At 43.3% G+C, this 19471-nt stretch overlaps 1 protein-coding gene and 1 long non-coding RNA gene across 4 annotated transcripts in view; one reads left to right on the forward strand and one right to left on the reverse strand.

The window, feature by feature from the left end:
- Nucleotides 1-2291: 2291 nt before the first annotated feature.
- Nucleotides 2292-11915, reverse strand: LOC310709729. 3 transcript variants are annotated; one of them, XR_014527643.1, is made up of 4 exons: nt 11808-11915; nt 7256-7360; nt 4883-5091; nt 2292-4696 (listed from the first exon to the last, which is right to left on the reverse strand). It is a non-coding gene; the product is annotated as an uncharacterized lncRNA (long non-coding RNA). The 3 variants fall into 3 exon arrangements; XR_014527644.1 differs by having other exon boundaries at nt 2292-3414; nt 4883-7360; XR_014527645.1 differs by having other exon boundaries at nt 4883-7360.
- The window catches only part of ZSWIM5 (zinc finger SWIM-type containing 5), a 120871-nt gene continuing 112540 nt past the window's right edge, over nt 11141-19471 (forward strand). The window contains exon 1 of the mRNA XM_083509529.1: nt 11141-11912. Within this exon, the coding sequence (XP_083365655.1) occupies nt 11207-11912 (706 nt within the window). The 5' untranslated portion in view covers nt 11141-11206. The remainder of the gene's footprint in view (nt 11913-19471) is intronic.

The following is a 19471-nucleotide window of genomic DNA, read 5'->3' on the forward strand; positions in this document are numbered from 1 at the left end:
TTTTTCTCATGCAATGGAAAATTCACTTCCTTTCCCAGCACACACCCCAGATTCTGTTCTGGAGGGTATCCCAACTCTCTGGAGCAGATTTTAAGGGTTTTCAGGGGGTTGCACAGGAGAGGAGGGGGAAATTTAATTGTACAAGTGGAAGTCTGTTAACACAGTGAAACAACAACATGGATGCAACCCCAAGAAAACAATCCAGTCTCTACCTGTAAGCTTACTATACAAAAGGTAGAATGGGATAAAGAGAGTACATTGAGGTATTCTGCATAGGTTACAAAAATGTTTCATGACCTGGCATAATGGCTGCTGAGGCAGTTCTGGGAGAAGAGTCTGTAGTCCTGAGTTGAGCACAGGTTGGGGAATCTCCAGTTCAACATATGGCCCCAAGTCATGCTGCCTGAATTCTGGTATTTTGAATTTTGGGTGCTGAAATTGCCCGATGTGTGGTATAAAATCACTGGTGCCCTACTCAGAATCTCCCAACTGCAAATGGAGTCTCGCTCCTTATTCTGTGCTTGAGCAGCTGAGGAATAGGCTGGCTGCCCTGTTTAGTGAAGGCCGACCACACTTTCCTCCTCCTCCTCCTCCTCCTCCTCCTCCTCCTCCTCCTCCTTTCTCTTTGTCTCTCTCCCTCCCTCACACACAGCAGGTCATGTTACATTGGGAGCTTATGCATGGCATGCAAGGCTCACAAAAAAATTAACATGGGAGCAATCTGAAGTTGTACTCTGCTGGTGAGTTTGGGCTCATCGTGTCTGTGTGTGTCAGCTGTTTGCCTCCATGGGGCTCAAATCCGTCTGCATTAAGCAGCAAATTGGGTGTTTAATCCCTGCTTGCTGGCACCATAAGCAGTTGGGATTGGAAGGCCACAACTGAAAGATTTGTGTCTGCAGTCTGCCAGGCTATGGCTAATTTCTAAATCCCTCACAGCCTCCTCTCCACATGTCTTCCCTTTGCCATTCAGCAGCTAAGGCTGAGTGGCTGTTGTGGAGTCTGGAGAGCACCGTTGTGCACAGTACTACCTCTGTATGCAGCTTGCATAGTCAAGCATTTGATGAGCAAGAGAGATTCTGTAGGGAGCACACCAGCTTCCACATCCCAATGATGGAAGGTAGCTGCCATCCAAACAATTAGTGCTCTTATTTGAATCGGTTTCTGATGTACAGCATGGGGCCATGTCCTGATTTTACTCTAGAAGTGGATAGGTTGTGGCTACACTTGGGCAGTATTTAATTTAAAATTGGGCCTGGGGCAAAACTGCAGGCTATTGCTACCCAACTTTGTTAAATGTTTTGTAAAGTGAAATTATACCAGGTTATGTGGATATTATCTAAACATCCTAGGGCAACCTTCCCCATCTTGACCCCACGCTCTGGCTGATGTTTTTGGACTTCAACTCCCATCTGTCCCAGCTAGCACAGCCAATGGTTAGGGATGATGGGAGCCGTAGTTCAATACCTGGAGGGCACCAGTTTGGCGAAGACTAGCTGGCTGGGTGTCAAAGGAGCTTTCCTGTCCACCTTTTCTCTGCTCTACACTGAAATTTTCCAAGCCCAGTAAGGCGAACAAATAACTTCCCCACGCTTGTCAGCAAAGGCCACCTGTACTGCAACGTGGGGAAACTATGATAAAATATTTTATATGTTTGTAATTATTATTACTCCAGGTTATAACTAGAAAATGGAGCATTGAACAGGCTCAGAATCAGAAGAATAAAATGTAATTGTAAAACCGCACTATTTAAAAAACACAAAAATGCCATTAAGAAGACAATAATAATCAGCTGAGTAGTATTAAATGTCCTGTTCCAAGAATGGATAACATAAATTATGTCCCCTTCTTTCTTTTTCCCTTCCCCCATCCCACAACAGCTGTGGGGTACCCAGCATTAAGCTGGAGAATTGCCAAGTCAGATTGCTTTGGAAATATCTCCCTAGTGGCAGCAGCTGAGCTCAAGAAAATGGGCAAGTGGAAATGAACAGAGCAGTAAAACTATAGGCCTGAATTTCCCCATATTAAATGCTTTCCCCCACCCTCAGGACTGGCCTCTGCGTGAGGCAAGATGAGCCTCAAAACTCTGGTGGTGAACCCAGAAGGGAGGGCAGCAGAATGAGCACATGCCCCCACCATCCAGCCCACCACTGTGGCCACTACTGCTGGGTGGCCACCATTGGTGCCTACTATCTATGCCACTCCCAGCACGCATCCTGCTGCTGTTATCCCCCTGCAAGCATGGGCCAGTCCCGAGAAAGCAGATGTCAATTAAACATCAGGATGAACTTTTTGACAGTGGAATGGAAACTATTACACTTTAAGCAGTGCTTGCCATGGCAAATCAGAAGCACGGACAACATTCCTATAGCATGCCTTTCCAGGGCCCACTTGCCCCGCAATGCCTCACTCTGAATAAGGACCCTGAATATGGACCATTCCTGAGAGAAAAGCATTGTGCAGTAAGTGATAGCAGCCACAGAGGATGGTGGAGGAGGGGACAAGGAGGCAATCAGCTTGGTGAGCACGATTTGCTGCTCCACCTCAGACAGCTAAATGTCTTGAACCAGCCCTGCTTCCCCACACTTAGCTGCAATGTATGGGAGTTTGGAACTAAAGAGAAATTCAAGAATGTATGTTTTCCTCCCTTTTAGTACAGGCACAACACTATACAGTGAATTGTCCTTTCCTTGCAAGGTTCCTACAGTTGTGTAATATGTGTAGTTCAGCTTACCTGAATTGCAGAATCCGCCATGCCTGCTCACCTGGATGCTTCTGCTCTTAAAGAGTTTTCTCTTCTTTATTGCAAAATTTGGGGTTTCAAGGTAAAGAGCCCTTGGGGGGGGGGGGGGCTAGGGAAAAGGCCATGTTGATCATTTACCACCATGCTGTACACTGAAACTAGCTTGAATTGATGAAGGAACTATTCTGGAAAGCTAATTTGAAGTGTCCTGTTTACTCATAGTTTTTGCTTGATTTATTCATGCTCTTTCAGTCTGGCAAAATGTTTCCCATGTTATTTTAGTATTTCTAATTAACTAGAGTGAACATGAATGATTAGGGGATGTGTGGTTGGGTTTTTTTTTTTTGCTGAACTCAGCATTGCTTTCAGCCAAGGCCAGCTGGGCCAGAAGCCTGCTCTCTTGGGTCAATGAGTAACATTTTGGATCTCAACCCCCTTATTAGCATTTCCTCCAGAGGAGAGGAAAAGGCAGTAATTCTTTCTGCAGTAACCCAGGCTTCACATGCCAGTATCTTGATATTTGTCAGGACATAAAATTGTTGGCATTCAGAGCAAATGTATTTGTAACAGAAATATGAAGTAATGTGTTGGATGGTTGGTCCTTTGCTTTCCATGTGGGTACCAGGTTTGAAAGGAAGTCTAGTCCTTTACAGTTCTGACTGAAGCTGTTCTGGCTGAAGATTCAAAGACAGAACAATTACTTATAGTTCTTTGTAGGCCGAAGAAGTTGTGCCACGATGTGGCAGGGAAAAGACACCTTCACGGAAGATTGAAAACTAAAAAGAAAGCAGAAACCTGGGGGGCAAGTGGCAGCTCATTTGTGCATCATTTGCCAGCTTTTCAGTTAATACAAATATAGAGAAGTCTCATCAAACTATGGTTGGCGTAAAGCTTACACTGTAAACCATGGTTTCCCATTAGATCTGAATCCAAAATGTGGACCTCACAGCCTCTTCACAATGTGACCCTGGCTTCTCACACAAAGGCCTGCCTGTCCAGTTATGTGCTGCTGTCAAACTGTACAAAGTTAGGAACTTTATATCTATCTACCCATCAGGCTGCCACTCACAAAGGTTAGATAATATATGGGAGGCGATTATTATGTACAAACCTTTTGAAATTTGTTTAAGGTATAAATATTGCCTATACGCAACATGGTTACATTTTGGGTTTTAAAGGGAAGTTCAATAAACTTGGTTATTTTGCCATCTCGGATTCAGTAGTGTGGAGTACCACTTATTTCACTGCAAGAAAAGGATGTCCTCTCCTTAGGCACTACTTGCCAGCCCTTTGCATCTACTATATATTTTGGAAAGTGATTTGTCCATCTATCTGTCCCTCTGTTCTTCATAGGTTCAGCTGCCTCATGAGATACCATTGCCATACTTGGCATGAGGGTTCCTGAGCTGCGGGGGGAGAGGGGGACAGTTGTTGTTGGAGTTTGGATTCTGATTGCCATTTTGAATCAAGGTGGAGAGCCCAAATGTTACTAGGGAATGACTTTGCCCATTTTTTTGTGTAGGTTCAGCTACCTCTCAAGGTATTACCACCAAACTCAGCATGAAGGGTGGCAGACTTTGTCACTGTTTGGATGCTGGGTGCCATCTTGATTCAAACCAAAACGTGACTTTGGCGTGACTTTTTTGGCATAGTTTTGGCTGCCTCCAGATATCGCTGCCAAACTTGGCATGAGGTTTCCTCAAGTGGGGACAGCAGTCTTCATTGACATTTAGATGCCGGACACCATTTTGATTCAGACCAAACCCTAGAAGAGTGTGTGTGTGTGTGTGGTGCCATTGGTCTCCACCATGCAAGCAAGTCTCGCTTGCTGAGATTTGGTTAATAAGACATTTTGCAATTGGAAAAGGTTCTCTGTATACTTGGGCTGCTCCTTGTCAGACAGCTTTTCTCTTCAGTCAAGGACACTATGCATATATATACTGAAGCTCCTGTTTCCTACAGGGAAGGAGAAAAGCTGAGAATGTTCATTACACTTTACAATCCTTGCTTAAACTGCCTGCTTTCTGAACAAAAAGAAAGTCTTGTCTCTTTTAAAATAATAATAATTAAGTACTGAATATAACATGTGCAAAAAGGAGCAGGGAATCAGGGTGGGGGGACAGAACCCAATTCAGTTTTTACCTGCAGCATCTCATGGTGTTCAGCGTCAAATGGCTGAGAAATCTACCAGCCTAGATAGCTTGATCCTTTGCAATAGACATCTATCTCCACAGCTACTGCAGCTTTCAGGAACTGAATGAAAGGCTTGAGATGTACGGTACAGTATCTTCCACGTTCCTCTTGAAACGGACTTTTAACATTGCTTTCCTCGTTTCTACCACAAGAGGGACCTGGAATATAAAACAGCATTAATTAAAATCAAGCCTATTTCATTTCACTGCAGGAAAGAAAACAAAGCCTCCACCTGGAACACCCGAGAGGCCATGGCTTGGTTAGCCTTTTGTCCTTTCCAACTTGACATCAGCCAGTCATGGAGAACAGAAAATGCGGAAGTGTTCAGAGTGGATCAGAGGGTGGGGGGTATTAAATTCAAGGCAAAAGAGTTCACTTGGGCACTTTGCCACTCTTAAAAGGATTGATTTGTAAAATTAGTATAGTTGTGGACCAAGTTTGGAATTGATTGCTGTTATTTTACTACCAAATGAACAAGATATTCTTTTTAAAAAGGATATGAACCAGGGTGTCACCTGTGAATGTTTTCCATGTTTCCAACATAGGAAGAATCCTCTTTCTCTTTTATTACATGGAACTAGGAGCTCAAGTTTATTTAATTCCTCATGTAAACCTTTGGGCAAGGTTCTAGACATTCTAGATGCCCAAATATAAAGTGATTTGTTAGGTCAACATCTACAGAGGTAGTAAGCGCTCTTTATTCTTTCCTGCCACATGGGACCTGTTTATGAGCAGCTCCCGTACAGCTGGGAAAACATTTAAATAGTGCAATCACAAGGGCGAAAGACAATTGCAAATGACCAACAACTGGAAGGTTGGATAATTTAAATGTTCTCCCAGCTTCATGTTGTGGATAAACTATTTCCATGTGGCTGGAAGAATGTCTAATAGAATGCAGTAACTTGTGCTTTTAACCTTGATCGAAATACGTATGATACCTGTTTCAAACTAACAGACAATAATAGATGTTTCTTGGATAGAAAGAGTGACCTGAATAAAGTAATTTTGGACGCACTGTTCTCAAACCTCATAATTTAGCACTTGCATGTTTCCTTCAGTGATGCAATGAGCAAGCGGAGAGGTGGAATGTGTGTGTGAGAGAGAGACTTCAGACCAGGAAACTAGCCAGGTGGAATAGGGCTGAATTCTCGCTATGCCACAGCCCTGATGAGATCAAATCATGGATTTCACTCATCTTTTCAAGTTTGACCTTTATAACCAGAGGCTAACCAGGACTTTAGATGTTTGGATGGTTGCAATTAGCAAACTCTCATTAAATGTTTTGTGCAGGTGGACCAGAGAAGTTAACTTTTCAGAGTGTGAACGTATATTTCTGTGGTCATGAGGGAAATGCCTACAAATGTGAGGGGTAGAATCTACGAAAGGCACAGGATTTGCTCTGTTCAATTCGTAAGTGTGAAATTAAATCAGTATCTGTAAATATTCCTAATTTTCATAATTTATTTTAGTAACCCAAATTAAAGAATATGAAGTATTTGTGCCAAAATGGCACCACTAGCATGACTGCTTATCCCTTTGTAAAACTGTTCATGTACAATGAGGGCATAAATAATTGTAATACTAATTAAACTATTAATATAAAATGTAGCAGCCACATTATCCATATGGAGAAAGTGCTTGTTTGCCTAAGGGTCTGCCTTACTTCATATTCTATTCAGTGATCTTATGTCAGCTTCCTCTTTTTCCTAAACCCAAATCTACACTCAATTTTTTGCCCTAGTTGTCCTAGTAAGCTCCCATGTTCACAGTTGGGAGTAAGCCCCATTGAATTAAATGCGAGTTGTTTCTGAAGAAACATGCATAGGATTGCACTGTTTGGTTCTGGGTGTTGCTACACTGTGGCACTGCGTAAGAATTCTGTAAGCACTGTTACTTGGTCATTAGCTTTATGGTTCACAATCATTAAGCATTTAGTGATCTGTAAAAACGTGGGACGCGATCCAACCCAAAGCTTTAAAGCCCATTGATTTGGAAGGGAGAGTTAAGTTTTCTCATTAATATCAATGGGGTTTTAAAAACTACTTAACGAAAGCATTCTCATAATTAGAGCGAGCACCAGCATCTGGCATCCTAGGTGCAGTTTTCAGGGCCCACCACAGGTAATGCCGTCCACCAGCCACACACAAATACATGACTGATTTAGGGGAACTACCATTTTAAATTTCTTTAAATGTCACAGAGTGATGCTACATAGAATGCTCCAAGGCCCCATGGGAAATTCAAAATGGTGGCTTCCCAGCTACTTTCTGCTGCCTCCAGGAATACCACCAACTGAGATGCCCTCCATTGTAAGAAGCTCACCAGACAGCACTTTGTCAAGGTCCTGTTCAAACCTGGAGGCAGCCCTCCCCATCATCAGTTATTCAAATAGTCGCAGTTATTGGCTGGCAACAGTCACAGTGGTCACTAAATAAAGAGATTGTAGGTGAGAACTGTAACAGGCACCTTATTTTTATATGTGTTTCATGTCTTTACTTCTTGTATCAGAACAGCATATAACAGGGATATATATTCTGAGAACTCTTTTGTCTGCTGTCAGCTAATAACCAGATTACATATTGCATTTGTACACCTATGCATCTTATATCGAACAGCCAGGTACATCTGGTAGTGTTTAATTTATTGATTAATTAATTAATTAAAAGCATTAAAAAATTTATCACAACAAATGTAACATCTGTAGAAAAAACTTTACAACCTGAAAAAAGAGGCAATGCATGTATTTTTGTAAACCAAGAAAATCTTTAATAAAAATTATTTTTATAAATTAAAAGCATAAAAAAACAGACACACACACACATTTTAAAAATCTGAACTGGCTCTCATAGAAGACAGTACTGTGAAAGCAGGATAATTAGAAGGAACTAAATTTTGTATCAGGACCTCAAGTGCTTTATTTCTGCTAAGTTCTCATTATTTAACCAGCGTTCCCAACTGTGACAGATGTCCTATATTTGCATTGGAGCTGTTTCCGCTCCTTTTGCAAAATCCCACCTGCTCCTTCCTCACCTGCTCAGTTTTCAACACTTGAGCTTGAGAAGGCATGCCAAATGTGAGACAGCTTTTGTAAGGTCTGGTCAATATCACTTGCTCTGATGTAACAAAACTAAACCCTGGAACTTGTTAAATTTCCATACACATTGAGTTAACTTTCTGAGCAGGACAAGGATTCTTTATGGGTTTTAATGAGGAAGAACAATCATAGAATAATTATAATATTGACTTTTGACTGTTTTAGCTTGCAAGTCCACTGGCTGAAGGAGTGCAGGATTTGGTGGAAGCTTCATTATGCTGGCGGAAGTCAAGATACAGAGGCATATAGGAAGTTGTCTTCCACCAAGTCAGATACCATTGGGCCATGTAACCTAGTATTGTCTTCACTGTGTGGCAGCAACTTTCTCAGCCCTACCTGCAGAAGTTGGGTATTGAAACTGGGAAACTATACAAAACAGATGCTTTACTTCTGAGCTATAGACTTTCCCTATATGCTGCTGGGGTGACAAATTCACCAGTGGAACACCTGCGATACACAAGTGGTTGTGTTCTAGTTGCAAAGGCATGTCCAATGATCCAGTTAAAAGACAGAACCTGATCTGATGCCATGTCTCAATGCATGGAGCCAACACGGAAAAACTGGAGACACTAATGAACTATAAAGGATAAAGCAAACCAGTTGCTCTAGGGGTGTTAAACCTCTCCTCAGCAGCTGCTACTTGGGTCACAGTGCTTCCTTTCTTTTTAAAAGAGCTCATCTGCAAAAAGCAGAGAATGCAACTTTTATACATGCAGAAGTCTAGCTGAAACTGTATATGGAGAAGGAAGTCAGCTACTGTGGTACAGGATAAAAACATGGCCAGCTGATCTAGGATTGCAACTCAAAATTAAGGGTTGCATTCAACTATGTTTTACTCTGAGTAGATCTGTTTCAATTATTGGCAATGCTTAACTTAGGTGCACTAATTTCAATGGGTTTACTTGGAGTAAAAGTTAGTTGCCTGCAGTTCTAAACTTGAAACATTGACTTGTTAAAGTTTTTGCCAATGTTTGTGCTCACAGCTGCCTCAGCAAAGGCAGATCTAGTAACCCAACAACTGTGATACGGTGTTTTGTGGCATGATCTCTTATGTATATCATCATTGATCCAATATTAGAACTTGTGAGATATCAGGCACTGCAGTGTTGCTTCTCCTTTTTGCCTGCTGATGCATAGAAGTTACTTTCACATACATTTACAATGCAATGCGGTGTCTCTCTTGATAATTTGTGAATACAGGGGCTTCTCTGTATCTCAGAAATATTTCCATTGAATTCACACTGAATGTCAAAGTAAATAGCATTTAAATTCTATATTGCCCTCTGAGGTTAATTTTAGTTATCAAAATTAGGTAGAAAGCCGTTTACTTTTGGAAACATTGGCACCCATGTTACAGAGCTACAAAATCCAGGTTTTCACCTGTTCCACAAAGTAGAACTCTCCCTCTCTCCCTCTCTCTATTCAAGTGATGTTGGTCTCTCTGCCTGCCTGTTTATTGTCTGAGGCTATGGATAACATCTGTATGTGTGTGTATGTGCTTTGATGAAAAGAAAACTACTGAGATTGCACAGCATGTGGCAGGAGTTCCTTTCAGCCACTAACTGAACCAGTCACTCCCAACACAGATTTTGAAGTGAGGAGGAGTGATGCAAGGACTTGCCTAGGATTCTATGGAGTGAGTGGTATAGGATGTTAGAATGTCTTTGTACACATTACTTTGCTTACAGAAGGATACTTTGACTTAGGCATGTTGTGCCTGGAAGATCAATTGTGCTATGCAACCAGATTCTAAACAGAATTAGGAATGTCTAAACCAGTTTGTTGTGGTAGTCTCAGGCCTGTCTATCTTTGCATAAGAGCCAGCTGCAAGCACTAATGCATGCATACTCAAAATAGTGCTCAGATGATAGCATGGCTACACACTGTTCTATATAGTAAGATAAAAACAATGCACTTTCCCTTGTATTCATCTTTGTGCAAATGAAGGTTGTTGTGTTTTTCCCCAAAGGCACAACTAGTTTCTTACAGAATCCAGGGGTGCCAGGGGCCTTTCTTGCGCAATGCCAGGTGTCTGCGATGGGAGCTTGATGGATCCAGAGGTAGCATCATAGAAGATCTATGGAACTGGGTTTAGTCTGTGGGGTACCATACAGCAGATGTTACAGCTGATCGTTTTATATTAGCTTATACTGAATGGCCCAGTTGCTGCCTTGTAAGATAGGAGGAGTACAGATTTCTACCCTCTCAGGTGCCAGTCTCTAGGTTTTTCTGAATTAAGTGTTGGCTTGGCTGTACATTCATATTTTTTCTAGGGCTTTGTGAGAAGCTGCGAGGCGCATTCCAGGGGGCACTCAAGGCATGCCAGTGGCAGTGGGTGACGTTGCAGACTGCAGGTCAAGAGGAGCAATGAATGCTTTTGAGGGTTTGCCTTTCTAAAAGGAGAGATCCTTGCCTAGCAGCCGCCCTCTGCCATCTGCCCTTGAAGCCCTGCCTAATCCTAGGTAGGCGGGGAGGGACAAGCCGCCTTGCTTATTACTCAGCGGCCAGATAAAGACCTTCTACTCGTCCTGAGAGGCGCTTCTCCGTCTGATCACTTCTATTTCCAGCAGGACTCAGCCCCTTGGGAAGGAGAACGGAGAGCAGATTCCGAAGCTGAGCCTCCTGGCGCAAAGGAATCCCACCCACCCCCAGACCCCATGCGAAAGGTTGCTAAGTGGGCAAGCCCCGTCGACGAAGCCCCCACCCCGCGCAAACAAAAGCATTCTTCGCCCTTCACGAAACGTATCTCTGCGCTTCTTTCCAGAGGAAAAGAGCACTTAGAACGCTACTCAAAGTCAACCTCCTACTCTTGAAGAGATTTGCTTTTATTAAAAGGACGTGAAACGGTGGCCGGGGAGGGGGGAGACGATCGGGGAATGTCTAGAGGGAGTCCCCATCTCTCACCTACGCAGGTTGAAGTCATGAGAAAGAGCAATTGTTGGGGGGGGGAGTGTCAAATGTTCCGAATGAGATTCCTTCCACAGGGAGGGGCCACGTGACACCTACCCCCCTCTCCGGTCTCTGGGGCGGCCGCCCACGCCGTGGTCCCCGTCCGCCCCCTCCCTCCGTCACCCCCCTTCTCCGCCGCAGTCTCCTCCCTCCACCGCCCCCCCCCCGTCGCGCTCGCAGGCAGGCAGGCAGGCAGGCACGGGCTGGGGCTCAGTGGGTCGGACGCAGCCATGGCGGAGGGAGGCGAGGGAGAGGAACTGCTCCGGCCGCCGCTGCCCGCCGCGGGCTCGCCGGGCCCCAAGCGCCTGTGCTCCCGGGGGGTGGGCGCGGCGGTGGCGGCGGCTCCCCGCGCGGGGGGCTGCCCGGGGGGTCCCGGCGGCGCGGCCGGGGCGGGCGGCGGCGCGGCCAACACCGTGGCGGTGGGGCCGCGGGGGTGCTGCCCCTCCTCGGGTGGGCCCGGCCCGGGGCCTGTCTGCGGGCCGGCCGGGCCGCTGCTGCCGCTCCAGCAGCCCGAGTCTCTGCTGGACGCGGCGGCCAAGCGAGTGGCGGGCAGCTGGGCCTTCGAGCGAGTGGAGGGCCGCTTCCAGCGCATCCCCGAGCCCGTGCAGCGCCGCATCGTCTACTGGAGCTTCCCCCGCAGCGAGCGCCAGATCTGCATGTACTCCAGCTTCCAGCCCGGGCGCCCCGGAGGAGGCGGCGCAGCCGGACCCGGCAACAGCGCGTCGGCGGGCGCCACGGGCAGCGGGACGGGCGTCGGCGCTGCCGAGGACAGTCCGGCGGCCCCGGCAGCCGCCACCGGCGCAGCCCTTCCCCCCGGCGCGCCCCCCCTACCGGCCTCGGGCGTCCCGGCCAGCGCCGCCGTCACCGAGGGGCTCCCCTTCCGCAGAGGCATCCGCCTGCTGGAGACGGGCGCCGTGGACAACGTGCTGCAAGTGGGTGAGTGAGGCACTTCGGCGGCGGCGGCAGCGAGAGACCGCCCCTTCTGCCCTCCGCCGGCGCGTCCGGCCGCTGCTCCGCTCGAGGATCCTTGGTTCCCCCTCTTCCTTGGCCGCCTCGCATTTCTCTCGCTCTCCTTCCCAGGCTTCGCCTCCGCTTCCTTCCCCGCTGCCTCTTTGCCTTCTCACGGGCTGCCCTTTCATTCCCCTCCCTCCTGTCAAATGCCATTCCTCTTTCCCCTCCCCCCATACTTTATCCTTTTCTTCGATCCCCTTCTCTCTCTCTCTCTCTCTCCACCCCCAACCTGCCTTTGCCCCTATTCTCTCGCTTCGCCCCTTATCTCTGCTGCTGCTTCTGTGCTTTAAGACCCTGAAGATTTCCCTCCTCCAACAATCGCAGCCTTTTGTCTGGTCTGTTTGCTGCTTGACAGTATCCCCACCACCACCACCACCCCGGAGGGCGGAGGTTGGAGGTTGGAAGGGAGAATGAGAGGGTGTCCCCCACACCCCATGGCGGGCTTGAGAAGGAGCCGTCTTTGGTCTCTTTTCCTTTTCCTGAAGTAGGGGTGTTGCTTTGAAGGAGATGTTGGGGGGAAGTTTTCCAAAGGACGTAGGCAGCTGCCAGCATCATAGAGACCTGAACTTGCTTTGGGAAAGGGTTCGAACTCTTTTGTCAAAACGCCTCCCCCTAACGTTGCCTGTTTCCAAAACCCTTCTCTCCCACCCGTGGGTTAGAGAAGGACCAAACCCCACCGCCCAAACATCAGAAGATGATGTCTGTAGGGAAAGCTGGGTTAGGACACCTTGCAACGCATTATTACTCCTTGCCTTTAGAAAACTCTTATTTGCTTTTAAAATGAAATAATAAATAGCCTTTTATGCAAATACTTGAGAATCTCATTGAACATAACAAATAGGGTTATTTTAGGAAGAGTGGGGGAACCAAAGTAATGTATAATGTATAACTTTTGCTAGTGCCTGAATGTTTGGAATTTTGTCATCATGGCATTCCATTTCTCGTGTGAGTATATGCGTGATATAGATTCCATTGGAAACTGAAAATGGAAATGAAGTCCTTGACTTTATTGACATTCAACACAAGGGTTATTATTACGAGCCTTGTCAGGGGATTCGTAAGTCTGAGTGAGTGACAAAGGTTGTTTTCCTCCCATCCTATTTCCCTCCTGAAATCTGCTTTTGTGAAACACTAGAAATAATCTGTTTCACGTTGTTAGTGGAGGTGAATGAAATGAGTGTTCCCATTAAACTGATATTCTGTTATAATTTTGTTTTGCACATTTGAAATGTAAATTCATTTTATGCCGATGCCCATTGCCATGTATAAACGTCTTGTTAGGTCCCCCCAGATGTTTTAAGAAATGTTTTACTCTTATAGACAGTATGTGTGGCTATTCCACCCTCCTCTTGTAGAAAAATAGGAGTTAGTCAAATTTATTTGCAAAAAAATTAGTCATCACAAAAATACAGGCATAATCAAGCTGAAAGATGCAGTGCTCAGCACAATTTAAGTGGTTGTACAGATTTTTATATATCTACACATTCCCTTAAAAAAGTCTCCTCTGGAATGCTTACACCTTTTAACAATACATAATTAAATTAAATTTTTTTTTCATACAAAGGGCTCAGTTATCCACTATGACTAAAATAATAGGTGGTTGTAGGAGTAAAGAGCTGAAATGGCAACATGAAACAATGTTGTGAGAAGAGAAGTAAGTCTATGAAGAATCTCTGAATATGATTTGACTGTAGAGTTTGCAATCCTTGGATTACAGAACATTTACATCTGATATGTACTTCAACAAGAACACAAATGGTTTATTAAACTTCATATCAAAATAGGTATGAAATCAACTGTAAATTTTATAATGGATGACACATTGACATGTGAATGTGAGGACTATAGATTTTTGGACTGATTTGGTATGGCAAATTAAGAAACACTGTTGTTTTTTAAAGAATTTATGATAATTATGTGAGCAACCGAGTGCAAAATTCTGAATAAATAATTCTTAGTATTTATTGAATTAGAAATATAGAAGCCTTTGTAACTTATTTTGTACTGTATTATCAATATTTACTGCAGCAGCTGGAGTGTTTCCTTCAAAGATGACTTTTCTTAAAATACTTGGGGCAGGTAGGAAAGTCAAGGATTTTGTGAACGACACAGGGAAATGGTGAAGGAAAGTACACACAAAGCTGCAGATGGAATGCAACAATTTTTAGACTGAGAGCAGACCAGTTTATCTAGGCCCTCTTCCATTGATATGTCTTTGCCGTATCATGGTTCCATGACTAGATTAAGTAGCCTCTTGCAGCTTGTAGTTCGCAACAGGGCACCTGATTTTGTCAGGTACCATGCTGCATAAATGCAAAATTTAGCTGCAAACAGAATACCTATCCAATGTAAATATAATGTTTTTCTAATACACCACTAGTATCAGGAGGGTGGGAAAGGGAGTTTTTTCTTATTGAACATATGGAAATATTCCATAATATAGGAATGGCAACCTCTGCTGCAGTTACCAACAATAAGAAGTTGTCAGCTTCCATTGATGTTCTCCCCCTCTCTTTTTAAAGTTTACAAGCCATAGATAAATTTATAACAGGGCTGGAGAATGAGATGAAAGACGGCTGATTTAATAGGGAAAGGAGTTGGTGCACATTTGCATAATACTGTAAGCCCTTTCCTAGAGAGGAGCTGAAAGAGAATTTAAATAAAACAAAATGCTCTGAAGTGATGAATGTTTATCTCATGCAGATGGTGAGCATAATAGTTTCCATATCTGTACTGGTAACCACATCTACTAATGTGTAAGATAGGGTAAGCCTTACCAACAAAGAGGTTTGTTGGTCTTGGAAGCATTTGCATTGAAATTGGAACTTTTGATGCTGTGATGTATGAGAGCCTTTATGTTTTAAGGGAAAATATATACTGGCCACGAAATAAATAAAAAAAATGTTAAGACCATCTGTAGCTCTACTTTTTTGTATGTTCATAATATGATCCCATCCATTCATTGCATTCTTTGATGTCTGTGCATACTTGTTAAAATTGTATGGATGCAGTTAATATTGTTTCAGGACATCCAATGGATATTTCAAATAAAGACAAGCAAATATTTGTTTTATAAGTGATCAGAACAGTAGTGGTGGTCTAGATAAAATATTTTTCATATATATTTAACCTTTTGGTGCCTGGTATTCTAGAGATCTGAGCAATGTTTACGGTGTATGGTCAATTAATAATTCCTTCATGCTTAGTAAAACTTAAACACAGCTTAAGCTTGATCTCACTAGAGTCATTAAATTGATTTTTCAGTGTTAGAAGGCTGCTGGACACAAGCATCTTTGTCTTTTGTTTACATAAGACATCCTTAGCTTTGTGTGGCAGTTATAGTAGGGTTGTTTAGAAATTAGTAGATGGATAAAGGAAAGCTTAAAGGAATGGGGAATATTGAGCCTTAACATGAAGCACACTGTTTGTTGGGATCCCTAAAGGAGGGAGTCGATTTTTAACAAGTTAATTCAAGTGCAATACATTTTCAATAACTATAAATAAATAAAAATATTATATAAATAAATAGCTATAAAATGTACGTGGAAGGTATTTTCTTTGGAGAAAATATTGTTTATGGATATTGATCATAAACTTGTATCCAACATGTTGTCCAACACAAAAAGTTCCACTTCTAGTTTGCACTTTTAATTTAATATTGTTTGTCCTTGAGTCGATGCTTGCATACTCATAAGCAGATGTCTCATTTTTAGATGGGGTGTGTGTATTTGTGGCTCTTTATAACTACAGTACATTCTCAGACCAAGGAAAGATACATTTACACACTGTCAGCCATAACTATCAAGCTTTTTAATATAGAAAATACATCCAGAAACCTGAAATTCACTGTGTTTTATATCCTGCAATACTGGAATGCTTACAGAGAAGTGTATGTGCGCTTCTAGATACATGAGGGGAATTCACTTTTTAAAAACTTACTGTGGAGCCATCAGAAAAGTTTTTAAAAATATATAATCAACAGGGCAATCTTGTGCATGCTTACCTGTAAGTCCCATTGAACACAGTGTGGCTTTGAATAAACATGCTTAGGATTTTGCTGTAAACTTGCTTTCACTTTCTTCCTTAGACTTTCACAATTCTTCTGATGTTGTGCCTTAGGCAGTTTTGTTCACATCTGGGCTAAACATTATTCACCAATTGGGAATCAACATATCTACAGGTGTGGAGAAGAAGTCTGAGTGTTGGACTAGGACCTGGAAGACCAGGGTTCAGATCATTGCTCAGCCATGAAGCTCACTGGGAGACCTTGGGCCAGTCATTGTCTCTCAGCCAGATGTACCTTACAGGGTTGTAGTGAGGATGAAATGGGCAGGGGAGAACCTTGAGCTCTTTGGGGAAAACACAAGAGAGGAAGGCAATACAAAATAATTCAATTAATATAGCTCTTTTATGTCAAAACGGAAGACTTTGAAAATTGTTCAGAGGAAAAACAAACAAGCGTTTCCACCCCTGATGCCTTGTTAAATTGATAGAAATGGATTTGAAGTATCAGTTAAAAAGAGCAAAGTGTTTAACTTTGGGTTTGGGATGATTTTTGTTGCTGTGTTGTCCCAATGACATCACTAGGAGGTACTGCTATTGCTCCTGAAACAGTATTGTGAATGGCTCCTAAATTTTTAATCTACAAAGTCTTTGATGACTATGCTATTTATAAATGTTTAGGACTGTAGCTTGCATTCTGCACTATTTTACTTTGTTCATCTAAAGTGCCCAGTTAAGCATGCTAACGTCAGAACAGTTTCAGTGAGAGTAACGTGTGCCTAATTATGTTCTCAATTTCTTCCCAAGATCTAAATTTAGTAGTGTAAGGAAACATTGTTGCAACTTTCACTTTTAGACATAAACTTGACCCAGATTTGTTGCCAATCTCTGAGAACAGTGTTGTTAAGAAATTAGCAATAGTGCATAAATAAAATGCATGTTTCGCCATTGTTTTATGTATATGGAATAGCATGTACCATACTTTGATTCAGTAATTATTTATATTTTAATAGTTGGGCAGTTGTACCCAAACCAGCATTGCCACAAAAGAAAAAGGATTTATTTTAACCAGTTAGTAAATAGAACAATTGATGCAAAACCTATAAAATGTAGCTATACTTTGTGTTAGCAAAAATTCTATTCTACTTTTTAACAACTTGCTCCCATAATTTAAATTGATGTTACAGCGCAAATGTTACAGCATAGGTTTATCCCAGGAGGCACAGATACTTCTCAAAGCATATTTGTGGATAATATAAAAAGAACATTGAGGGCCACATCACAGGGCAGCAGAGGTGTTGATTACTGGCAGAGAGATCAAGGCAAACAATAACTGGAAGCAGGATTGTTTTAGGGTCTGTACAGATGTAAATAGTTTGCATGGTTAGCCTTCTCTGGATCTCCAGCTTACCATTTTTTTGGTCAGACGTCTAGCCTTAGTCAGAGTAGTGAGCTCAGAAGCAATACTGTAATTTATTTCTCTTTTCATAGGAAGTAAGCTTTGAAAGTGCTTATTTGCTGGCCTTTGTGATAAAGAAGCCATGGAGTAAGCTTGGATTGTTGGCTATGGTTGCCACCAGAATTTTCAGGACTGGGGTTTTGCCTGACATGGAAAAGTTTACACATGTTTTTTAGGAAACCAGGTTAAGAGCCAATACGGGCTTAGAATTCCCTGTGAAGTGGCACAGAAAGGTTGGATGAGTTCCATGTTGCATGGCCGAGTGAACAACACCCACATGATGACTTCTGCATACAGTGGCTTTAACATTTAGTGGCACTTGCTTTGTTGATCCTCACACCAGCGGCTTTCAGCAATGTGCAGTTCAGCTGTAGAGTGTTAAGGCTGTTACGTGGAGAAGCTGTCACACAGATGCTGCCCACATTGGCTGTGACATTTAAGTTGGTCCTGAATTCAGCATTTGGGAGGCCTTTCAAGATGACCACTAGAAAAAGTGCTCTGACTCAAAATTCTAGTCCTGTTGGAATCAGCACTTCAGATAGCCTGATGCCAGACATGCTATCGTCACATATTAGCTAGTCGGATGTGTTTCAAGAGATTGTCAGGGCACATGTTATAAAGAAGTTTTGTTTTACATCTCTTAATTGGTTCTGCTTCAGCTGTACTGCAAGGTTTCTCCGGTAACGATGTGAGGCAGAGGACCAAATGTCATGTTACATGCATGTAAAGTAAGCCTATTTTAATTTTGCTAGTTGTAGGGAGTAGAATTGAGAGGGGGCATTTTGATTAACTTTGTGGGGAGGGAGCTATTAGGGGTAAAGGGTGCCACTCTTCCAGCAGATAATAAATCTCTTGCTAGCTACCAACTGGTAGATTCCATTTCCCTTTTCCATAACACCCCCTCCCCAAACAACAGTATGTGATCATGTAGCAACACTTTGACAAAGACTTGTAGGTTAAAAAGTATGGCTAACAGAGCAGAGTGTGATTCTTTTACGCTGCCACCGGAGCAAACCATGTCACTGTCATTATATGATCATTTCCCCCCCAAAAAAATTCCAAAGCTTTATTATTAACACAAGCAACCTTTCAATAACCTGTGATTGAAATGCACCCATTAGAACCCTTTCAGCGTTCTTTCTAGTTCTAGAAATGTGCTGCTGAAATCTTAAATGTCGACTGCATTTAGAATAGATCTCTCTGTTCTGCCTATAGAGAGTGGTCTATTTCAGATCTGCTTCACACAGCAACCTTCTTTTTGCCCTCCCTGGTCCCTGGCTCTAAAGTTTTGCCAGTCCCTACCAATAGGATCTGCTCTTTTCACTATGCCAAGTATTATTCAGCCTTTCTTCCCCCTTGAGTGTTCCCTTTAAGTCCACTCCCCTATTCTTCCAGGCACTGCCTACCCACTTTTCTCTTTAAGTCCCACTTCTCACCTTTACTGTCTTCTGTGCCTGCCTTTGACCGTCTCCTTGCCCCTTTACTCCCCTGCATTCTAGGCTCTCTTTCCATAACTATGCTCAGCCTCCCTGAATGCCCAGTATTGCTGCAATTTGCCCTTTTTTCCTGCAAGCCGCAAACTGCAACACCTGCCTTGAGGCCTGGTGTGAGATTTTGCTCTCAGCTAAGCCAACAGTTTTCTAAGGGGCCGTGGCCAAAAATTATGCATAGCATGGGGGAAAGTTGGTTGAGAGAAGTTTCTCTCTCTTTCTCTTAATACTAGAAACCAGGGCCATCCCATGAAAGTGAATATTGGAAGATTCAGGACAGACAAAAGAAAGAACACCCTCACAAAGTGCAGAGTTAAGCTGTGGAATTTGCTATCACAAGAGGTCGTGGTGGCCACCAACTTGGATAGCTTTTTCAAAGAGGATTAGACAGATTCATGGAGAACAAGGCTATTAAGAACTGTAGCCGTAGCAGCAATGTTCTCTGGATGCCAGTCACTGGGTATCACAAATGGGGCGCTCAGATTCTGCTTGCTGGTTTCCCAAGGGGTGGCCACTGTGAGAAGCGGATGCTG

This window comes from Podarcis liolepis (genome assembly GCF_965112155.1).
Source record: "Podarcis liolepis genome assembly, chromosome: 6".
Classification (NCBI taxonomy): domain Eukaryota; kingdom Metazoa; phylum Chordata; class Lepidosauria; order Squamata; family Lacertidae; genus Podarcis; species Podarcis liolepis.